General features: G+C 34.4%; 1 protein-coding gene across 2 annotated transcripts in view; it reads right to left on the reverse strand.

The window, feature by feature from the left end:
* LOC121729149 (hemicentin-1-like) overlaps positions 1-24,090 on the reverse strand; it is a 226,260-nt gene that overhangs the window by 115,383 nt on the left and 86,787 nt on the right. For both annotated transcript variants that reach the window (XM_042117556.1, XM_042117555.1), the window contains exon 3: positions 1,913-2,060. In XM_042117556.1, the coding sequence (XP_041973490.1) occupies positions 1,913-2,060 (148 nt within the window). The remainder of the gene's footprint in view (positions 1-1,912; positions 2,061-24,090) is intronic.

The following is a 24,090-nucleotide window of genomic DNA, read 5'->3' on the forward strand; positions in this document are numbered from 1 at the left end:
CTCTTTCGCCCTTAAAATATTAGTATTGACATGCGGGCGTCATCTAGTATAATAATATATTGTCGTGTCTCAATAATTTCGGTCGCAGATGGGTCACAATATTATCAGCACTGATCGGATCCAATCAGGGAAGTGTCCCAAAAGATTGTATTTTTATCGGACTCCGGAAAATCATATTACTGGTTATTGTTGTGGGTAATTGAGAGAACTTGTGTTTTACAAATTTCCTTCCTCGCAAAGACTTTTTCGTGGAATATTTATTGAAAGCGATATATCGAATTTCTATGCCACATGAAACAAGGTATATTTTCATTTATTTTTGCGGTAATCCATACTAATATGCGAAAGTATGTCTATCTGTCTGTCTGTCTGTTACCTCTTTACTCCTTATTATGGCTTCCTTTTTCACAATCTGTTTGCGAACAATTAATATTACAATACCTAAGGCTGTTATGGAAAACTCAATATCCGCTTGTTTCGAACGAAATTAAACAACATAATTAAATACCTTTGGACCTTTTTCAGATTGAAAATGAAACATCGAATAAATATACTTTAAATTTAATTCAAGGATTCGCTCGGAACGGTTGCTTGGTCCGTTTGCTCAATATAATATATTATACAACATCATATTGTGTGCTCAGCGTCATCATCACTATACTAGGCCTTTGCATCCATTGTGGACGATTTATAGCAGTACTTTCGGAGCGAAGTAACCACTTGTCAAATACTGTAGTGCCTGGGAGAAGATTTAAATGCCCGTATGGTTGTCCAAGTACATACGGCATTCGCGCAATATAGTCGGTCTAGTCCAGAGGAATGAGCCGGTCTGGAACCAACTTTGCGCGTTCCTTACTACGATTTCCTTTACCGTACGAGGCACGAGCATCAGCTGTATTATGATCTGAAATATCTCATTGGTACACGCCTTCACCTTCACCCGGAATCGAAGGAAGGGCTGCACCCTCTCGAGTGCTAACTAAAGGTCTTTCCACTAGGCCAAGGACGCTCTTATACGTGCGGGTCTTTTTCTAGTGTATTTGCTTCGTTTTAGAAGCTTTAGACGACCTCTGTATGGCATTCAGAGATCGCGGGCTCGAATTCCGCCGAATGAAAAAGTTTACAAGGTTCCTGGATGACTCGTACGTCAATGGTCAATAGTTCAAAACGCTGTTGACCACATACCACACCAGAGTAGACAGAACTAAGGAGTACCTCGACTTCAAACAAACGAACGAATCTACGCGAGTTGGGCACGTCGAGTACCGATTTCGACATGTTTCACAGTGCTGAGTAAAGCTTAGGCCAAACCTACGCGAACAGGCGTCTGCGAAGCGGAGCGTCAAGTTGTCAAATGTATATTTTGTTACAAAAAACACATTTGACAACTTGACGCTCCGCTTCGCAGACGCCTGTTCACGTAGGTTTGGCCTAAGCTTTACACAGTACGGCGCGCGCCGGCCGATATGGCAATTTTATAAATTTCGAGATCTATTCTAATACCGGCTACTCGTTTCTACTTTTTTTTACTCTACCATTACACTGTAAATCGTAGCCATTAAGTTAATATACCTAGCGAAATAGAGCAACAATTTCGAGCTATCAAACGAATTACGAAACCGAAATTGGTTTACATCTGTGTGTAAAAATATGACGTGTACCTATGTATACACTTACACAAGCATGATTGAACATGCATTCTATGAGATTAAATTGTCAACGTGTCGATAAGTGCCGAGTGGACGTCAAAAAAAGAGTTCTGCTGTCATGTATTACACGTCTCTTTTTACCACGCAGTGTAACTGATAGTGACGACTCGCTTGCTCAGGCCTTTGTTTGTCTATTCCGCTAGGTATATTAACTTTATGATCGTAGCCTACAGTTTTGACATATTTAGCCTACATAAATGTACCTGTAGACCGGGTTGTCGTCTCTATACCAGACGACGAGCAGTAAGCTGTCGTTGCGGTTAGGCGGGCGGGAGTCGCACGGCATGTCCACGTCGCCGCCCACGATGGAGGCAACGCGAGTTAGCGTCCCCAACACGGAAGATGAACTGCCTGGAAATAAACAAAATATATTAGTAGAACACTAGCGGGCCCGAAAGACGTCGTATTGTCATATCTATGAAGTTTTCAAAAACGCTACGTTACTTGGGCCATACCTCACCGAGACGCCATAGCGACGTGACCAGTGATATCGCCAACTAGATCTTATTGGGCTATACAACATCGGACGACATTTAGCTCTCAATACTACGCGCGTGAGTTAACGCAGTGACTCTAAATTTCGTATGTAACAAACAGAAAATGTATAATTTTATACACAACATATTATAACAGTTTGAGCTGTAACTTAGTACCTAAGATTTGGGAACTTAGAAAGTAATTAAACGCAAAACTAGAGAATTATATAACTTAGCAATTAGGCCTTCTAGGTCGTAAACTCGTAAAGTTTAATTTCGTATGGTCGAGATGTGTTTATTACTTAAGTTGTTATAAAAGACTCTGCTACGAATTGAAGTATGCGCAATGCGCATGTTGTGTGGGGTAAGCAGGATCAATTTGCAACTACGTATTCGTAAACATTATTCAAGGTCATATACAAACAATGCTTTGATTGAAAAAAACACCACAAAAATTAAAGCCATATTTGAGCGGTTTAACGTAATATTATGTAAGTTATAATTGTTCTATACTGTATTGTATTTCAATGGCGTATAACAACCACAGTCAAAATTATTACAGACAAGATGACGGAGGAGATACAGTGGTGGGAATGTGTGGTGGGCCAAAGCCCGTTTAAAAAAAAAAAATAAAAAAAAAAAGACAAGATGACGCCTGCAACTCCGTTGCGCCATTCGTTTATTGCGCGGGAATCGAATTTTTTTTCTCATGTCCTTTCCCGGCACTCAAAGTATCTTCATAAATCATACCCACCAAAATCGGTTCAGCGGTTTGGGCGTGAAGAGGTAACAGACAGACAGACACACTTTTAAAATATTAGTATGAATACTGTATTGTATTTCTATGTCATATGCAACCACAATCAAAATTATTACAGATAGAAACAAGAAGAGCAGCGGCAATAAATCATTTCACGGGCTCCGACAGCCGCGTCTTTCCAATTATACCCCAATTAACCCCGTTCGTTGAACACGAGTTCAAACGTAAGTTTTTTACTATAATCCAAATAACGAGGAACAGAATTTTATACAAATTTTTACGTCATATTGGGTACAACAAAACTAAGTAATGTGTTCTTTTTAAAGCGTTCACTGTGAAAGTTGCAGCTCTGAAAAACTTGTGACTACTATGTTTCAATGAGATATTCCTGAACACGAAGGTATCATTTTGTTTTTAACCGACTTCCAAAAAAGAGGAAGTTTCTCGATTCATCTTTTTTCCTTGTTGTTATCCTCAGAGTAAGTATGACCAGCCTGAGGTGAACGAATGATTTGAGGAGATTTCAAGAATCAGATACGACGACGACTAACGCTAACTATCAGATATCTGTTGAATTTTGTTTTGAATTCTTTGTAATTCATTGCAGTCTTGCCTTCAGGCAAAAGTATTTAAAAAAACCACTAAAACGTGGCATCAAATCAAAATCTTTGTAGACTCAACGTTCTGAAAACATCTTCTTATATATTAAACTAGCTGTTGCCCACGACTTCGTCCGCGTCAGCAAAATGTGATAAAAAAAGAAAATGAAAAAGAGAGAATTTTCCCCTTCCTTACCCAAATAGTAAAAATGGGATCTTGTTAAGTAGTTGATCTGATCACTTTTCATGAACCTAAAGTTATAGATAAAAACGCCAATACTGTATAGAAAATCTTAAGGATAACGAATAAGTGTAAAATTATTATTTTTAAACAAAAATTGAAACCGACTTTCAAGGTAAAGACAATAGTAATTTTCTTAAATGAACTAAGTATATAATTAATTATTTATTAATTCATATTCTGTACTCAGTATTCTGTTCTCAATCTTCATAATTTGAAGTCGGTACCAGTCATATAAAGTGCAGTTATATTTTGTCATAGAACTGGCGATTAGGTTAGCTGGTAGTTGGTACCGAGTCGGTAGTGCCGACTTCATTATTTTGAAGTCGGTACTACCGACTTCAAAATAATGAAGTCTGAGAATAGAATTATTATTTAATACTTTTAAGGTAAATTGCACGTAGAAATTGCGCTAAATTGAATATAGAAATAGTTGACGCGTCTATGTGTGTCCCAAAAAATATCCAGGAGTTCCCTCTATATCTCACGAATTCAGTATCAGATCACCACTTTCCTAAGCATTGTACCAAATTCGGGTTATTTTATCTCTATAAACACTAAATAGCAACAAAAGAGTTTTGAAAATCAGTCAACAAACGGTGGATCAATAATATAATCAAAGGCAAGATTTTTGATAATAATGTGATGATTATAATATTATAGTGATGATGATGATTAGTATTATTGATACATTGACATAATAATATGCTTTTAGTTGTTGAAACAATGCCAAAATTGCCGAACATTTATCTATAAGGATTCAAGTGTTCTGTACAGCATCTTCGGAACCAGGGTGTACCTACTTCGGCGCAAATTCTTATTTTTTGGTAGTTTAAGTTTAAAATCCTTCAGAAAAATGTAAAATCACTACATGATTCCATATGTTTTTTAAGGAGTCCCGTCGATTTCTCATGGATTGCATCATCAGATCACCACTTTTGTGATCATGTTATCAAATTCGGGCTACACCTCATACAACAACAAAAGAATTTTGGAAATCGGTCTACAAACGACGGAGTTGTCCGTGAACCAATATAAAAAAAGTGAAATATATCCTCCTCCTTTTCGGAAGTCGGTTAAAAAGTAGCCTAAGTTATGTCTTACTACATCAGCTATGTGCTAACAAAAGTCCCGTCAAAATCGTTCCAGCCATTTCAGAGATTAGCCGGAACAAACAGACAGACAGACAGACAGACAGACATACAGACAAAAATTGTAAAAAATGTTGTTTTGGTGTATGTACCCTATATACATTCATATGCATCTAGTAAAAAACGGTTCTTTCAATATTACAAACAGACACTCCAATTTTATTTATATGTATGTATAGATGTATAGATAAATATTATACTTATATTTGTGTAGGTAAATATCAAAACCCGGCAAGTCACACCCATACTCGAAACTAAATTTAGTTTTCTTTATGTTTCTTTTTTCCAAATCACGGTTAGTACACAAAAACTGTATAAAAACAACGTTTAAAATCGACGATTTATTTCAAAACCCAGTACGTCCATTGACAAATCGAAATCAAACTCAAGCATGTCCACTTCGGCCAATCACAACTAAGAATGGCGTCCAAAGTGGCTCCCAGTTTGAAGAATTTTCGAAAGAAATACGCCTCGCTGTCGTCGATTTTATTGAATTTTGTGAGTAAAATGGAAGAATACATTATACAAATTAGTGTGGTGAATCCTGAAAGAGCAAAGAAGATGTCTGTGTCAAAAGTTAAAAAGAAAAATGTCGAGAATAAAGTTAAACTACATTGTAATATTAAGATGTGTTTTATTTTATGGCTTAGTAAAATGTAACGATGAAGCAACCCTCAGTACGGGATTGTCAAAATAAGATTTATCAAAGCTAGGTAAGTCCAGTACCTGTTTTTCGAAATCCGGTGAGTCTACAGCGATATTTTTCAAACTCCGATAAATTTCGACAGTATATATCAAACACCAATATGTCCAAACTTTAACAAGGTTTTAAAGCGTAATCTCTTATTAAAACTGTATTTTTATATTTTTATTTACACACTACCTCCTATATAAATCCTCGTTTGCTGAAAATTCCAAGAAATACCTTTATCAATAGCCAAAAACATATTTCTCTCATTTGCCAAGTTTCACTTATGGTGGACATACTGGGATTTGATATTTGCCTATACATTTTAAAGCTGAAGAGTTGGTTTGTTTGAACGCGCTAATCTCAGGAGCTATTGGTCCGATTTGAAAAATTCTTTCAGTGTTAGATATTTCATTTATCGATGAAGGCTAAAGGCTATATTTTATCTCACTAAGTCTAATAGGATCGAAGGAACTGAGAAGAATGTGGATAAAACAGGAAAAACTACTCGAAAGTTTGTATCTCACGAACGACTGGAGCAATTTGTAATATTATATGTACGGTTTCCGTAAAATTCCTAATTAACGCGGGAGAAACTGCACGGAACGACTAGTTAAAACTAGATGACGCCCGCAACTTTGTTGCGCCAATATTTATTTATCGCGCGGAGACCATACATTTTTCCGGGATAACAAGTGTCCTATTTTCCCAGGACTCAAAATATCCCCGTACCAAACTTCAGCAAAAACGGTTCAGTGGTTTGGGCGTGAAGAGGTCACAAACAGACACACTTTCAGATATATGGATGGAATATTAGTATGGATTAGTACGGAGGTATGGAAATATAAATGAAATATTTTTGATTAAAAAAAATGGATAAAAATTAACTTCGTTTGGCGTCTTAGATACGAAAGTACGTTGTATTAGGGCCGTTAAGACTACTTAATTCATCAGATATCGTGCAACTTTCCCAGTTCTTGTCAGACCGTGGCTTAGTATCCTCCGTATTTGCATATCAGCAAAAACGTACACGTAACCTAAACAAATCTTGCTACAACATAATCTCCTTCTTTTTCAGCTCGCGAATAAACTGTCATAATAAATTTCAAACCTGTTTAGTATTCGCGCGGTATCTCCACAAAAACCTGTGGAAGGCTGAATAAACCTCCACATTTGCAACGCCGAGTAATCTCATGTCGGCTGACGGACGTCGCGGCTTACTAAGTTTTGTCGTGTGTCCTTTTTATGCGAACTGACAGGGCCTAAAGGACAAAGGTGCTAGATACTACAGATGCTACTCAGAATGAGTTCTTTTATTTTAATCCTAACTCCTCAGGTCGAGATGATTTGCGTATTTCGCGTGTCACTATTAGAAATCGAACATTTATATTATTTTGATTTGATATACATTAAATAAATGACATTAATTTTGCAATTAAGTGTAGGAAATCCCGTAGACTTTTATTTCACAATCGATTACACTATTAATAATGACCCTTTAGCTCAGAGCCCTGATTTAAATAACTAAGGCAATATATTTTGTAAGTAAGAAAAGAAAATATATTGTGACTTACACTTTTTGTGGTTCGGTTCTCTCTATCCTTCAATATTAATTTCGAAACACGTGGAATATGGAGTTGAAATTAATAATAACATACGCAGGTTCATCACAATCATTGTAAGTCATTTAAACTTTCTTAAAGTATTAGACTTTAAGGGTGTCTAGTAGTGGGAAGCAACTGTCAAAAATGTCCGGCACTGGAAGACGAGATTCCCCCACTTACCGCGAAGAATATAAGCTACAAAATTGAGCTTACTTCTTCTCGAAGGTCAGGTAGACCTTCAGATCTGAATATCTCCTAAAGCAATCGCGACCGAAACTCCATAGTTTCTGGTCGTTCCTACCTCTGAAAAAGCAACAAACAGGTAAACTTTCGGCTTTACGAAACGAAGGAAGGTCTCGCCCTCGCGGGCTCTTACTCTATAAATGACAGCATGACCGCTCCGCTAATTAAATAAATTGTTACATTCTATTATTATCGTTTGTAATCTCGCGGTGTAGCGGCCAATCGCTCATTAACGATGACGAATATAAATCGAGCCAAACGAGTATAGGGCGCCACGGGTTGTGTGCCTCAGTTAGCTGAAACACCCCGGGGTATGTGAGACTCCCGGTAAGAAGCGCCGGGCTTACCCAATAAAACCACCTGCGGTTTGCCTTCAGCCTTATACGGAGGGATGTCCTGGATCTGTCTAACATAAGTACTATACCTAGGTATACCTCAGTACCTGAGTATGCCAAAGGTGATTGAAACTTTCGACCATTAAAATCAGTCATGTGCTAAATCTAATAAGGTTTCATAATAATTTGGAAACCCAACAACAATATTTGAACCTTAAATTAATTCGAGATCAAAGCGACATTTAAAACTTGTTTGACAAGTCAGATAAGTAAGGAAGATACAAATTAAAGTTACTGTCTTCTAAAATGTTCAGTCGTGAAGTTTATCGCGCCCCTTCGTTCCCAATATCATGAAATATAACTCGAAACACTCACAAAGTTTTTGAGGAAATGGGTAAATTATGCAGGTTATGTTTTTATACCCTCGAGATGCGAAATATACTAAAAGACGATTCGCGAGATGTAAATTAGTTATAAAAATAAAATGCTTACCGAGTTTAAGATAAATTTACGAGGGATTTGAGACGATAAGCCGGTAATGTTTCTAATTAATGTAGCCACGCTTCCTTATACATTTCGACGGATGCAAATTCAACTTTTCTGAGCGTTGACTCCCTCTGAAAAGTTTGATTCGCATTCGCCTTGCGCATGAAAGTAGTCGAACCTAAACCAATGTCATAGTAAAAGGAGCTCGCCACGTACGGCACACAACAAAATCTCGGCGGTACCAGCCTTATAAAACTGGCTGAGATTTTGTTGTGTGCCGTACGTGGCGACGCATTGATACTATGGCGCACACATACAAGCCGCGCGCGGTGCCTTTATATGAAGATAACTTACTTCCCCTCCTTTTACTATGCCAATGTATTCATATCGAATGAGAGCGCTAGTACAATTGCATTCGATAGTTTTAACAATGAAGGTAGAAATAAAAAATTACGAGATATTTTGTTAAAAAGTACCGTGAGCAACATGTTGTTTCTAGATGGCTTATTTTTATTTTTACTTTGCGATCGAAACTATAGAATGCAATTTAACTACAAGGCTGGTAGTTGAGACTTCACGGTTGATTAAATTACTAAACTAAACCATAGGAATTCTCAATAGAATTACTTAAGATATTTGAATTTGCTATCCAATAGGATTGTCTTACTGTCGCACTCAGAGTGGAACATTAATTAGTTAAATGTAATCAATTCAAAATTTTGACATAAGCCCCATCTGTCAAACTCTTCATTAAATTGAAGGTTAATCATAATTAAATGTCTCTGAGTACGGCGGTTTGACCTTTGCTGTTTGGACTGAACTTAACGTGGATTAATAAATCCATACTAATCTATATATATAAAAATGGATTTTCAAATGTGTTAGTCGCGCTAAAACTCAAAAACGCATGGACGGATTGGGCTGATTTTAGTCTTAAAATATTCGTAGTAGTCCAGGGAAGGTTTTAAAGTGACACGAAGTTCACCGGGACAGCAAGTAATATTATAAATACGCAAGTGTCTGTCTGTCTGTTACCTCTTCACGTCCAAACCGCTGAACCGATTTTGCTGAAATTTGGTATGGAGGTACTTTGAGTACAGGGAAAGGATAAAGGATACATTTTATCCCGGAAAGATGTACGATTCCCGCCGCGTGATAAACGAATTTTGGCACACCGGAGTTGCGGGTGTCATCGGGTGTCAGACGGACACACAGACAGTCAGACAGATACACTTTCGCATTTATAATATAAAATATTAGTATGTTTATTGTATATGAAGCCCAAAACTCAGTTGCAGTATTGCGCCTAAATCCGTTTATCGGGAGGGGTCTGTACATTTTTCCGATAAACTCAAGGTATCTCCATACCATAATATTTCAACAAAATCGTTTCAGCGGTTTGGGGGTGAAGAGGTAACAGACAGACAGACACACTTTCGTACTTATATCATATATTAGCTGTCCCGGTGAACTTTAAAACCTTCTATGGACTTCTACGAGTATTTTAAGACTAAAATCAGCCCAATCCGTTCAGCCGTTTTCGAGTTTTAGCGCGACTAACACATTTGAAAATCAATTTTTATATATAAAAAATATCATAATAAGTAAATATATTTTTTTAGCTCCCACACCGGTTTAGGTGACGGTGGCCGGTTTCATTAAAACCAGGCCAGCTACGCAGGAGTAATTTTTATAGTGCCCAAGTGTGTGTGCAGCACACAGCACTCTATATTTCTTTACTGTCATAACCCAATGGGACGGAAGACCAACACGACCGGCGAGAGATCAGGCGCAGGACCTACTTTTTACATGCCCATCCGACGCATGGATTATCTTATTTGTCAGACAATCAGGTGATCAGCCTGCATTGTCCTAACCAAACTTGGCAATAACATGTTTCCAAAGCGGGAATCGAACCCACGACCTCCGAGTCAAGAGCCGCGCTTTAGAGTCTAGACCACGGGGGCGTTAAATTATGGCTATGAACATTATGACGGTGACGAAACTGTGTTGACTATTTGATGCAAACTGATTTAACACTTGAAAACATTTCACGCGTAAATAATAAGATCAAACTGCTTAAAAATGCAAAGTTTCCAAAATGACTAAAATTTTAATGAAATTTTTGTGAACATTAATTATTTTATTTCCGCGGTAGTGATTCGCGGTCGGGTCAGTGCTTCAGCCAAATAACTCGTAATGAGGAGGTATTGTTTGGTACTGCGCTAACGACCGACGTAGGCTTCTCGAGCGAGCTATATTTTTTTTTACCTTCATTAAATGTAAAATATAAAGTTAGATTCTCAAGTATCAGAAGTTGTTTATTTATCTACAATAGAAAAATATTACGTCCAGAATCTCTTTGTAGTTAAAATAGAAATATAATATTTCTTTTTTAATTTCGAACGTATTCTAAACCGGGATCGCTATGCTATCAATTTTATTATTGTTAAGGTAATAAATCCATGCCGTGATTTTTCTTTTGAACTAGCAATTCGAAATTGTGGATTTTCTAAAATTCGATATTCTTTCATGCCATTTTTAGTTCAGGTTGATTATTTTTTTATGAATGTCATTTATCAAATTGACTATACAATCTGCATGAAAATTTGGCTCATCATAATATATTTCACTTTTTAACCGACTTCCAAAAAACGAGGAGGTTTTTTTTGTATGTTCGACCACTACTCCGCCGTTTGTGAACCGATTTTCAAAATTTTTGTTTTGTTATATTAGGTTTTACTCCAATTTGGTCCCATTTTCACAAAAGTGGTGATCTGATGATAGGATCCATGAGTAATCGAGGGAACTCCTCAAAATTTATATGGAAACATATGGTGATTTTGGTTTTATGAGAAGCATCCTAAGCATATGCTACCAAAACGCAAGATTTTGCACCAAGGTATACTATGGTTCCGAAGATACTAAGAGAACTCCGGATTCCTTATAGATACAAGTTTGGGGGTTTAGGCGTTGTTTTAAGAACTGAAAGCATATGCTATGTCGGTGCCAGTTCCGAAAGTTTCAAATATTCTGTCAGAGAACTAAAGATTCAGCTATCTGGTACCGACTTCAAAATGATGAAGATTGAGTACAGAAATAGTTGAGGTTTAGCCGAATTCGGAAAAAGGCACTATTAGATAGGAAAAATTATTTAATACTTTTTAGTTCATATTATAAGGATGTTATTATTGTTTTTACCTTGGAAGGCGGTTTTAATTTTTTGTTAAAAATAATGACCCTTATCTTTACAATAAAGCTTTGATTTTGTCGACTTCATATCAGCATAATCATTTTTCTGTTTAATAGAATCTGGATCTAATCAGCTCAGTTTTGTTACTGTTAAAAATATTTTAGTCAATATTGGCTATTAATTGATATGGGAATATATTTCGATAAATATACAAATCTCACGATACAAACTATTGATTAGTTTTTGCGCAAAACGTTTTACAGTACAGTTTTGCACGGTTTGACAGCCGTCACCGCACAAACTGTCATCGACTAAGTAAAGTTTCACACAAACGTGTGAAACTTTACTTCATACAAAAAGTTGAGAAATATCGAGTATTCACTCCCGTTACCTCATTTTGAAGGAGAATGATCCTTATGACGTTACCTTAAGTGTTAGTTGTTACTGGTGGAGTAAATGTGTAATGTGGAAGAGCTGTGCCGTCCACGTGACATCCCGTCAGTTTCAGATGTCACAAGTTGATCAGACTCTACCACAATAGACATAACGACCAGTAGTTCGACTGCAAAGAGACGGACAGGTTTCAATATCTGTCAAATTCGTCGGGTTTCACTAGGATTATAAACGGAATTTGCCTCGCGCTGGCTGATATAATTTATTTTTAAATATTTAAAATAGAGATTTCAAAATTGGATTCTGTCAATTTTAATCGCATGTGCCAAAACACAAACAACAATACGACCAAAGAGGAACACGTCCAGCGAATATGTCATAGTTTTAAATTCGTAGGTAACAACGTAACAACCCTAGCGACGATTTTCATCATAATACGTCAAATTTAAAAAATTCAACATCAGTTCTTAGTCGGTATACTCTATCATTCTGTCTACTCTGACTCTACTGTCTGCTTTGAAACTTTCTATAGACATTGTCAAGACCGCAATATTATGTCTCTTAGGGACTAAAATATAGAACAACACAATCTTCTACGAGTAGTAGTAGTACGTAAGTAGTTTTTTTTTTTTAAATAATTCCTCCCCCTAACATGATCAGGGCTGTTTTGTATCTTTTATTTGTATCTTTTCGGTTTTATCTTTTTTTTTTCTTTTTTATGTAATTTTTCTTTTAATACTTTCTTTAATCGCATTGTCTGGAAGTCGGCTAAATGACGCCCGCAACTCCGTTCTATCACTCAGTGCTAAAATATACGACTATTTAACCTTTATGATCAAATCCTTATAATCATCTTTTTCAACCGTTTAGGGTACCGTAGTCAACCAAGTTTTGTTGATTACAGAACCCTAAAACGTAACCCTAACCAGCTGATTTTTTGTATATTGGTAGGTTAATAGTTATATAATTTAAAAGTAACATTGTTCTACAAATATAACAATACATATTTTAGGACCATCAAATCAAAGTATGAAATCCTTTCTATTTCTGTTAGCAAATCTAATGAAAATGTCGTTTATCTTTTCAAAATGAAGCTACTCACAAAAAATTCGCTTGATAGTAATAAAAAAAATTGTTCTAGGGCTCCCTGACTATTCGCGCTCAAGTTCCTGAAAATTTTGTACAAGGAAACTTTGCGCACTGGTAAATAACATAGAATAAGAAAATGTCGACGAAATCAAATTTAGAAACAAAGTTTTTTTTTTATGATATAAGGGGGCAAACGAGCAAACGGGTCACCTGATGGAAAGCAACTTCTGTCGCCCATGGACACTCGCAGCATCAGAAGCGCTGCAGGTGCGTTGCCGGCCTTTTAATAGGGTAATAGGAGAGGGTAGAGAAGGGAAGGGAAGGGAATAGGGGAGGGTATGGAAGGGAATAGAGTAGGGGATTTGGGCCTCTGGTAAACTCACTCACTCGGCGAAACACAGCGCAAGCACTGTTTCACGCCGGTTTTCTGTGAGAACGTGGTATTTCTCCGGTCGAGCCGGCCCATTCGTGCCGAAGCATGGCTCTCCCACGTATAAAATTACGGGAAACGTCTTGTTTGATACACGCTACGCCTTTTTACGCCGCGCGTAGCAACTTCGTAGTAGAGCTACGAAATAGTAAACGCCGTAAATAATATGAAACTAGTACATTTTCCGGGATAAAAAGTATCCTGTGCCGTTACTGCGGACTCAAAGTATCTCCATACCAAATTCCAGCAAAATCGGTTCAGCGGTTTGGGTGTGAAGAGGTTCTACACTTTTGCATTTATAATATTAGTAAGTGTAGTAAGTATAAATATCGATTAATTTTAGTTAATTCACTATGATCACTATCTTGTGTAATAACACAGTTGTATAATTATGGGTTTAGTACTAAGCAAAGAATTCTATTTAAAAATAGAAGTTTTTGGTAATAGGCCGCCCAAACCCAAAATTATTATTTGCTTGAAATAACACACACACATAGAAACTTACTTGTAAAGCATATTGGTTAGAATTGAGAAAAAACGCCTACCACTTGTCCTAATATTATGTTTGTGTCGCCGCTACAAAATACTAAACAGTATAACTGTATCGACTGAATAATAATTATTTTATTCGTTATACCGAAATTCTTAAAAACTAATCGTAAGCTGAATGGAATTAAAAACGATGAAGAAAATAATCTATAGTAATATTATAAAGCGGAAGAGTCTGTTAGTTTGTTATTTTGTTTGTACGCGCTAATCTCAGGAACTACTGGTCCGATTTTAAAAAAATATTTCAGTGTAAGATAACCCATTTATCGAGGAAGGCTATAGGCTATATTTTATCACGCTCATACTAATAAGAGCAAAGAAATAGAGGAAAGTGTGGAAAAAAAGGAGGGAAATTATTTGATAGCGCTTATTAGGCACGCGTTAAGCTCAGAAACTACAGGTCCGATTAAAAAATTCTTTCAGTGTTAGATAAGTTGTTGAGGAAGGCTATAGGCTATATTTTATCACGCTTAGACTAAGGAGCGAAGAAATAGAGGAAAATGTGGAAAAAACGGAGGAAATTATTCAAAATTGCTTATTATGTTATATTATTTGGCACACATGAAGAATAGGCCACGTGAAAGGACATAGGTTTCTTTTTTTGCGGAAAATGTACGGTTCCGTTATATTCCTAAATTACGCGGGCGAAGCCGCGCGGAACATCTAGTTATTGATATTTTATTATAAAATATTCTCACTACAACCATATTTTGTAGACAATAATGATGTGCACCTTCAAGGAGTGTGCGTAACGCATGGGCTATTTTCCGGAAGTTGTGTTAGATATTATCATTCCATCGCGTGATATTGTTCAGTAATTACTGCCTTGTAAAAAATACTCCGAGTGCCAGTCCATGCAAAGCTATAATTGTTGTGCTACATGCAAAACTGTAATCTTTGTATATACAAATATAGATACGTGTACATATTTAGAAAAAGGCGACTTAGAAATTAAAAAATCAATGGTCAAAGAATAATACGATGCTTAGCCGTAACTCCAACCGAGTTCTTAAAATTCGTGCGAGATAAACACAAACCTTGTTATAATATATTTGCGTGTTATGATGCTGCATTATTTTTATTTCTAAAGTTATTTGAAATTACGCTTAAATATGCGTGCGCCTCATAAAATTCTGAATGTGAGCTTGTCCACTTTATATTATTTTACACTGCAGTTGGAGTGTAAATTAATAATTATTATTTTTTTACAAAAAATCAAAACCGACTTCCAGCGTAAAACCAATAATAATTTATAATGAACCAAAAAGTGTTAAATAATTCTTACTCTTTAATGTGCCTTATATATATATATATATATATATATATATATAGTGGTTGCGATAGTTATTATTGATACATATTATACATAGTACTATTATATATATAAATAATGAAGATTGTGTACGTAGAAATAGTTGAGGTTTAGGAGAGTTATGCATGCTACCAAAAAGCAAGATTTTCCTTCCTTATAAATACAAGTTTGGGGGTTTCGGAGTTGGTTTAACACTAGAAAGACCAGAATTCTGAACTCCCTAGAAAGACCAAGAGCGGTCAAATGACCCATCGTATGTTTTCACATTTTTTTGTGCATCTTACTATTTTGCTTTTGTATTTTATTAATCATGTAATTATTTATAAATGTAACTAAATTAAATTATAGAACAAATATTCAAGAAAAATATTTTAAAAAGCATTTTATATATCTGCTACTGATATAATGACATTATAACGACATTATAACCACAAGATTTATTGGTTTTGTTCCTGTATTTGAGCATAAAACACCGTTTTTTTTCAAATTTATATTTTCTCATTTTAGCAATAGAATGGTGAAGTTACTCTTATGTACAGTAATTCACGTCTAGAAGCCATGAACATCTTGATGAAATTACCCTATTGGAGGACAAAACTATTATTTTTTCGTGTCATATTTTTGGTCACAATATAAAAATCTTTTATCACTAAAGCTAAAAAAAGTACAAAAAATATGCTTTAGAAATGAAATATACTTAAATTTAGCTTAAATATAACAATTTTTATCATATTTTCATAGAAATACAATTCGCAACCTTTAGTTTGTTATTTGCGTCATTTGTGTAGGTAAAACAAAAAATAAAATGAACTCAGCATAAATATAATATTATTCAAATTCGAACTACTAATAAACCCTGGCTGTGCTAGGTCAACTCAGGCAACAATACTATGAAAATTCACACCGATTTTTCTAGTAACGTTGATAATTTTCAAAAACAGGGTTTCATTACGCAAAAACTTGAAATACGTTACAATATCAAAACAAGCAAGGCAAAAGGTTTTATTTGTGCACATACTATATTTGTAAATATATTACCATTATTTTTATATATAAAAATGTGAAATTTTAGACCATTTATGTAAATAAAAGTATTTATCCCACTTTTGTCCTATGAGTCATTCAAGGAACTAAAGTAGACAACTTAAATAGACAAGTCTATTTCAGTCAAGTTTTTTATAAACTTTAAATCAAATTTCAAATACAATACACAAACGAAACATAAGAATAATAAAAAATTTGAAAGAAACATAAAACTTGCAAGAAAAACCCACTTTCTTTAGAAATTTTATTCAAGCGGTCAATTGACCGCTGCGGTCTTTCTAGGTAGGTTGTTATTTAAAACTTATAATTATTGAGCAATCATTAAAAACAGGTTATCACAATTTAAACAATCGAAAATTATTAAATGTCACTAGAGGAAAATGAATTTCACGCAACGGTAACAAAAATATCGCAAATTAAAAACGAAAATGCGGTCATTTGACCGCTCCGGTCTTTCTAGTGTTAAGAACTGAAAGCATATGCTTCTATGCAAGTTACATTCATCATCATCATTATCACTACCACCAGTCACCACACCATGAATTATCTAATTATAGCCCTTATTATTGGTACTTTTAATCGTCTTTAAGAATGAAACCCGAATTTGTCGAACGATTTACAAAATTATAATGTAACTTCAATGTAAATAAATGATTCGATCTTGGTGTTCAGGTTACCAAGTTAGCAATTTGATCATAAGATCTATGAGACCGTATGTTATTCTCCTTAAAATTTATAAGGACGATTATAGTTATATTTGAGCATAATATTATATTATGTTGAGCTGATGAGTTTCCATGAGTGTAATGATAGAAGTAAATTCACTGAACTTAGAGCCTTTAACACTGCAGTACACGCGCCCCTTTTTTTTACACGAGTACTCGCGTGGCCTACCATGGTAGGCCATCTAAAAATCTCAATTGTTTTCATAATAATTATTATTTAATCAAAATGACAAAAATATAATTAATTAGCTTACTTTTATAATCAAAAACTATTTAATTAATTATTAAATTACTGAAAAATCAGCAAATTTGTGAATTTCTATAAAAATGTGACAAAAATCGTACTGATGAAATCAAACATGTGTATTCTTTACGTGAAAATAAAATAAGTTAGACTTTTGTTTGTTTTATGTTATTCAAGATTCGATCCTACTTACAGATCATAATAAAATCAGAAATAACAAATCTATCACCACTTTCTTGGCGATCAAATTTGGGCTAACATGCAGCGTTGACATTGCCACATACGTCTTATCAGTGGGGCTAAATTGTACTGGATTCTTGAAAATCCTGAACTTTACTACATAAACTACTTATAAGTTATTTCTTTTATTTATAAACTCAATTACTTTTATATTTTGGTTATTTTTTTCTAAGAATAAATGACCCTAAACTTCAGAACTCACCGGATTAGCTCATTTTCATACAAGTGTGACTGGGGTTTACAAAACTGGTCAATATTTGTCATTTGTAATACTCTTGATCGCTTATTTAGTTACAGCAGCCAACTTAGATCACAAGTTTCCATTTCAAAATTCACATCAAAAGCCTGACGAGGAAATTAGACAACCGGCATCGATGGCGCTAAGTTTTCATTGTGAAAACTACAAAATAATATATTTATTGATTAATTAAATACTTAACACTAGTTAAATATGTATTTTTTTACTAATTTTCTAATTATATTTTTGCGATTTGGTGAGATTTCCTATGTTTCTGGTCAGTCATAATATGGTTACGACGTCAATCTGTACAGGTCACTATATCTTATTAAAAAATAAATTTTAGTGTTTGTAATCAAATTATCATAAATGTCTTTTAGTATAAATGCATAAAATATACAATCATACACAATAAAAAGGTTATAAATCAATAATTAAACAAAATATACATGGTTGAATTTAGTACACCAATACTCGCGCGGACTACTATGGTAGTCCAGCGTGTTTGATGCTAAATATCTATAATTTCAATCGACTATCAGGTTACAGGAGGTACTGAGGTTTTGTCAAATTTATCAAACGAGGATTACCTGGAATAGCAAGTTTCTAGCGCGCTTTACTGAAAAAATATCGCTGAAAAAGTGACCCTGGTCTACCATGGTAGTCCACGCGTGTACTGCAGTGTTAAAGACAGGCGTATGAACATTAATTTTATCATTGCTTGATTAAGAGCGAGCTGTTGGATCCAAAGTCACTAAGCATAACACATTAGTCTGTACAAAAAACCAGCTTATTAAATATGACTAAAAACAGTGAAATTATTATTTGTAACAAAAAATTAAAACCGACTTCCAGCGTAAAAGCAATAAAAATTTATAATGAACCAAAAAGTGTTAAATAATTCTTACTCTTTAATGTGCCTTATGCATAACTCTCCTAAACCTCAACTATTTCTACGTACACAATCTTCATTATTTATATATATAATAGTACTATGTATAATATGTATCAATAATAACTATCGCAACCACTAATATATATATATATATATATATATATATATATATATATATATATATATATATATATATATATATATATATATATATAGTGGTTTTATTGTGTATGATTGTATATTTTATGCATTTATACTAAAAGACATTTATGATAATTTGATTACAAACACTAAAATTTATTTTTTAATAAGATATAGTGACCTGTACAGATTGACGTCGTAACCATATTATGACTGACCAGAAACATAGGAAATCTCACCAAATCGCAAAAATATAATTAGAAAATTAGTAAAAAAATACATATTTAACTAGTGTTAAGTATTTAATTAATCAATAAATATATTATTTTGTAGTTTTCACAATGAAAACTTAGCGCCATCGATGCCGGTTGTCTAATTTCCTCGTCAGGCTTTTGATGTGAATTTTGAAATGGAAACTTGTGATCTAAGTTGGCTGCTGTAACTAAATAAGCGATCAAGAGTATTACAAATGACAAATATTGACCAGTTTTGTAAACCCCAGTCACACTTGTATGAAAATGAGCTAATCCGGTGAGTTCTGAAGTTTAGGGTCATTTATTCTTAGAAAAAAATAACCAAAATATAAAAGTAATTGAGTTTATAAATAAAAGAAATAACTTATAAGTAGTTTATGTAGTAAAGTTCAGGATTTTCAAGAATCCAGTACAATTTAGCCCCACTGATAAGACGTATGTGGCAATGTCAACGCTGCATGTTAGCCCAAATTTGATCGCCAAGAAAGTGGTGATAGATTTGTTATTTCTGATTTTATTATGATCTGTAAGTAGGATCGAATCTTGAATAACATAAAACAAACAAAAGTCTAACTTATTTTATTTTCACGTAAAGAATACACATGTTTGATTTCATCAGTACGATTTTTGTCACATTTTTATAGAAATTCACAAATTTGCTGATTTTTCAGTAATTTAATAATTAATTAAATAGTTTTTGATTATAAAAGTAAGCTAATTAATTATATTTTTGTCATTTTGATTAAATAATAATTATTATGAAAACAATTGAGATTTTTAGATGGCCTACCATGGTAGGCCACGCGAGTACTCGTGTAAAAAAAAGGGGCGCGTGTACTGCAGTGTTAAAGGCTCTAAGTTCAGTGAATTTACTTCTATCATTACACTCATGGAAACTCATCAGCTCAACATAATATAATATTATGCTCAAATATAACTATAATCGTCCTTATAAATTTTAACCCGGCGTCATGGGGGTTGGGTCTGTGAGACCCATCACTTTTTATTTCACTTGTAATTCGGTTACCATGCGTTCGGCATTGCCAAATTTCTCAATAGCTGGAGCTGTTGAGTTGGTCTATAAGTCACAGGTAACGCGTTAGTCCTGCGACGGCCGCAGCGGTAGTAACAGGGGCCCAAAGTTGCATAAGGTATGTGAGACCCATCCCCGCAGTCAGTGTAACAATTTCGGGACATCTTACGCAGACATTATTGTTATAATTATCAGTGTTTTTAACATATTTTTTTTGTATTTTTGTTGTGTTTTACAATGGAATTAGATAATTTATAGTAAAATGTATTATATTTTTTGTAGGTACTTACTTAATTACATTTTTTGCGTTTTTTGTAGGTACTTGAAGAACTTTAATCTTCGATCGTGGATTCTTGGAAATCTATTGTTATTCTGTTGTTGTCGCGATCATCGGTGATCTTAATATGGATCTCAAAATGGATCGAGAAGAGGCAGAACGACAACCCATTCCTTCAATTTTACAAGAGTCGGAACTCGGACTCTGATTTTACCTCGTCAGACCAGGAAATATGCGAAGAAGAAGATATCTTGAGTAAACGTAGGAATTCTAGTGACGCAGAGCAAGATATCTCTGGCGATGATGACATTCCACCGTCTTAGAAATCGATTGTCGGAAGAGCATTGTACTGTATCTGAATCGGCTAGTTCGTGGCAAAGACGGTACAATTTGGTACAAGACGCCTATTGAAAAATTTCTTGGTGAATCATCAGGGGAACCTCCGACAAAGAAGCCGAATATTCGCAAAAGATGCCAAGACTGTCCAGCCAAAAAAGACCGTAAAACGAATTATTTCATTTGCGAAAGTTGCAACTTGCATCAAACACATTTGCTTAGAACATATTGTTGTACCTTTCTGTGCTGATTGCACCAAAGATAATGATTAGGTGTGATTATTTGTTAATTTTTTATACAAATATTTTAGTATTCTTTAAATAAGTGCCAGTAAAAAATTAAAACTGATTGTTAATTAGTAATAGACTAACATTTAAGTAGAGGAGAAATATTTTGTTGATTTTTGTCGTTCTTTTTTAAAGCTCTATTAAATATGGTTAAAAATTATATAATATATTTATGTTTCATTAATTCATATAAATACACATTGAACTTAATATAAACATATAAAATAAATTGATTATTATAAAAGGTTAGACTAATTTTGATACCTAAGACACGGGTATGTGAGACCCACTCCAACGTCCGTGTAACACTTTTCTGCCCCCATGACGCCGGGTTAAGGAGAATAACATACGGTCTCATAGATCTTATGATCAAATTGCTAACTTGGTAACCTGAACACCAAGATCGAATCATTTATTTACATTGAAGTTACATTATAATTTTGTAAATCGTTCGACAAATTCGGGTTTCATTCTTAAAGACGATTAAAAGTACCAATAATAAGGGCTATAATTAGATAATTCATGGTGTGGTGACTGGTGGTAGTGATAATGATGATGATGAATGTAACTTGCATAGAAGCATATGCTTTCAGTTCTTAACACTAGAAAGACCGGAGCGGTCAAATGACCGCATTTTCGTTTTTAATTTGCGATATTTTTGTTACCGTTGCGTGAAATTCATTTTCCTCTAGTGACATTTAATAATTTTCGATTGTTTAAATTGTGATAACCTGTTTTTAATGATTGCTCAATAATTATAAGTTTTAAATAACAACCTACCTAGAAAGACCGCAGCGGTCAATTGACCGCTTGAATAAAATTTCTAAAGAAAGTGGGTTTTTCTTGCAAGTTTTATGTTTCTTTCAAATTTTTTATTATTCTTATGTTTCGTTTGTGTATTGTATTTGAAATTTGATTTAAAGTTTATAAAAAACTTGACTGAAATAGACTTGTCTATTTAAGTTGTCTACTTTAGTTCCTTGAATGACTCATAGGACAAAAGTGGGATAAATACTTTTATTTACATAAATGGTCTAAAATTTCACATTTTTATATATAAAAATAATGGTAATATATTTACAAATATAGTATGTGCACAAATAAAACCTTTTGCCTTGCTTGTTTTGATATTGTAACGTATTTCAAGTTTTTGCGTAATGAAACCCTGTTTTTGAAAATTATCAACGTTACTAGAAAAATCGGTGTGAATTTTCATAGTATTGTTGCCTGAGTTGACCTAGCACAGCCAGGGTTTATTAGTAGTTCGAATTTGAATAATATTATATTTATGCTGAGTTCATTTTATTTTTTGTTTTACCTACACAAATGACGCAAATAACAAACTAAAGGTTGCGAATTGTATTTCTATGAAAATATGATAAAAATTGTTATATTTAAGCTAAATTTAAGTATATTTCATTTCTAAAGCATATTTTTTGTACTTTTTTTAGCTTTAGTGATAAAAGATTTTTATATTGTGACCAAAAATATGACACGAAAAAATAATAGTTTTGTCCTCCAATAGGGTAATTTCATCAAGATGTTCATGGCTTCTAGACGTGAATTACTGTACATAAGAGTAACTTCACCATTCTATTGCTAAAATGAGAAAATATAAATTTGAAAAAAAACGGTGTTTTATGCTCAAATACAGGAACAAAACCAATAAATCTTGTGGTTATAATGTCGTTATAATGTCATTATATCAGTAGCAGGTATATAAAATGCTTTTTAAAATATTTTTCTTGAATATTTGTTCTATAATTTAATTTAGTTACATTTATAAATAATTACATGATCAATAAAATACAAAAGCAAAATAGTAAGATGCACAAAAAAATGTGAAAACATACGATGGGTCATTTGACCGCTCTTGGTCTTTCTAGGGAGTTCAGAATTCTGGTCTTTCTAGTGTTAAACCAACTCCGAAACCCCCAAACTTGTATTTATAAGGAAGGAAAATCTTGCTTTTTGGTAGCATATGCTTAGGATACTTCTTAAAAAATTTAAATCACTATATGTTTCCATATTATAAATTTTGAGAAGTTCCCTCGATTACTCATGGATGTATGGTGGTACCCTATACAACAAAACAAAAATTTTGTAAATCAGTTCACAAACGGCGGAGTAATCGTTGAAAATACATAAGAAAAAAAAACATATCCACAGCCGAACGTATAACCTCCTCGTTTTTGGAAGTCGGTTAAAAAACATGACGTTGGTTTGAACTATATCACATTTGTATCGCGTGCTATATCGTAGTGTTATAATTTTGTTGGATATCTGATATTTGATGATAAAGAGTATGCAGCAACGACGTAACAATTTAAAAACTGCCTATTTTGCATAAATAGAGGCTTTGGGACAGGGAAAATAATTATTTTAAAAAATGAGAATTTTATGTATATTATCAAGATATTAGCCAAGTGATGGTGTAGATTTGTTCAAATTATTAAGGAGTAAATGAGTAATTACTATTATGTTGTAAAAATATGTTAGTTACCCGGTTGATCCACTTATGTTTTTTTTTATGAAATAAGGGGGCAAACGAGCAAACGGTCACCTGATGGAAAGCAACTTCCGTCGCCCATGGACACTCGCAGCATCAGAAGAGCTGCAGGTGCGTTGCCGGCCTTTTAAGGGGTAATAGGGGAGGGTAGGGAAGGGAATAGGGGAGGGTACGGAAGGGAATAGGGGAGGGTACGGAAGGAAATAGGGGAGGGTAGGGAAAGGAAAAGGGTAGGGGATTGGGCCTCCGGTAAACTCACTCACTCGGCGAAACACAGCGCAAGCGCTGTTTCACGCCGGTTTTCTGTGAGGACGTGGTATTTCTCCGGTCGAGCCGGCCCATTCGTGCCGAAGCATGGCTCTCCCACGTCAAAATTATCAAATGTATTCAATTATCATAGTATTTCGTACGTAACAAAATGTACCATCGAGGAAATTGATTCCCAGGCAGTTGACATACCAACGTTATTTGGTCGGATCATGTCAATTCAATGTTAGTTGTGATCTGTCGGCTGGGTTTGACGTAACGCGACCAAACTAAGTACTAAGTCCCCCATCTGCCTGGGAATCAACTTATCTGTAATATATCTATTTTACAATATTATCCTTG

This window comes from Aricia agestis, chromosome 7, assembly GCF_905147365.1.
Source record: "Aricia agestis chromosome 7, ilAriAges1.1, whole genome shotgun sequence".
Classification (NCBI taxonomy): Eukaryota; Metazoa; Arthropoda; class Insecta; order Lepidoptera; family Lycaenidae; genus Aricia; species Aricia agestis.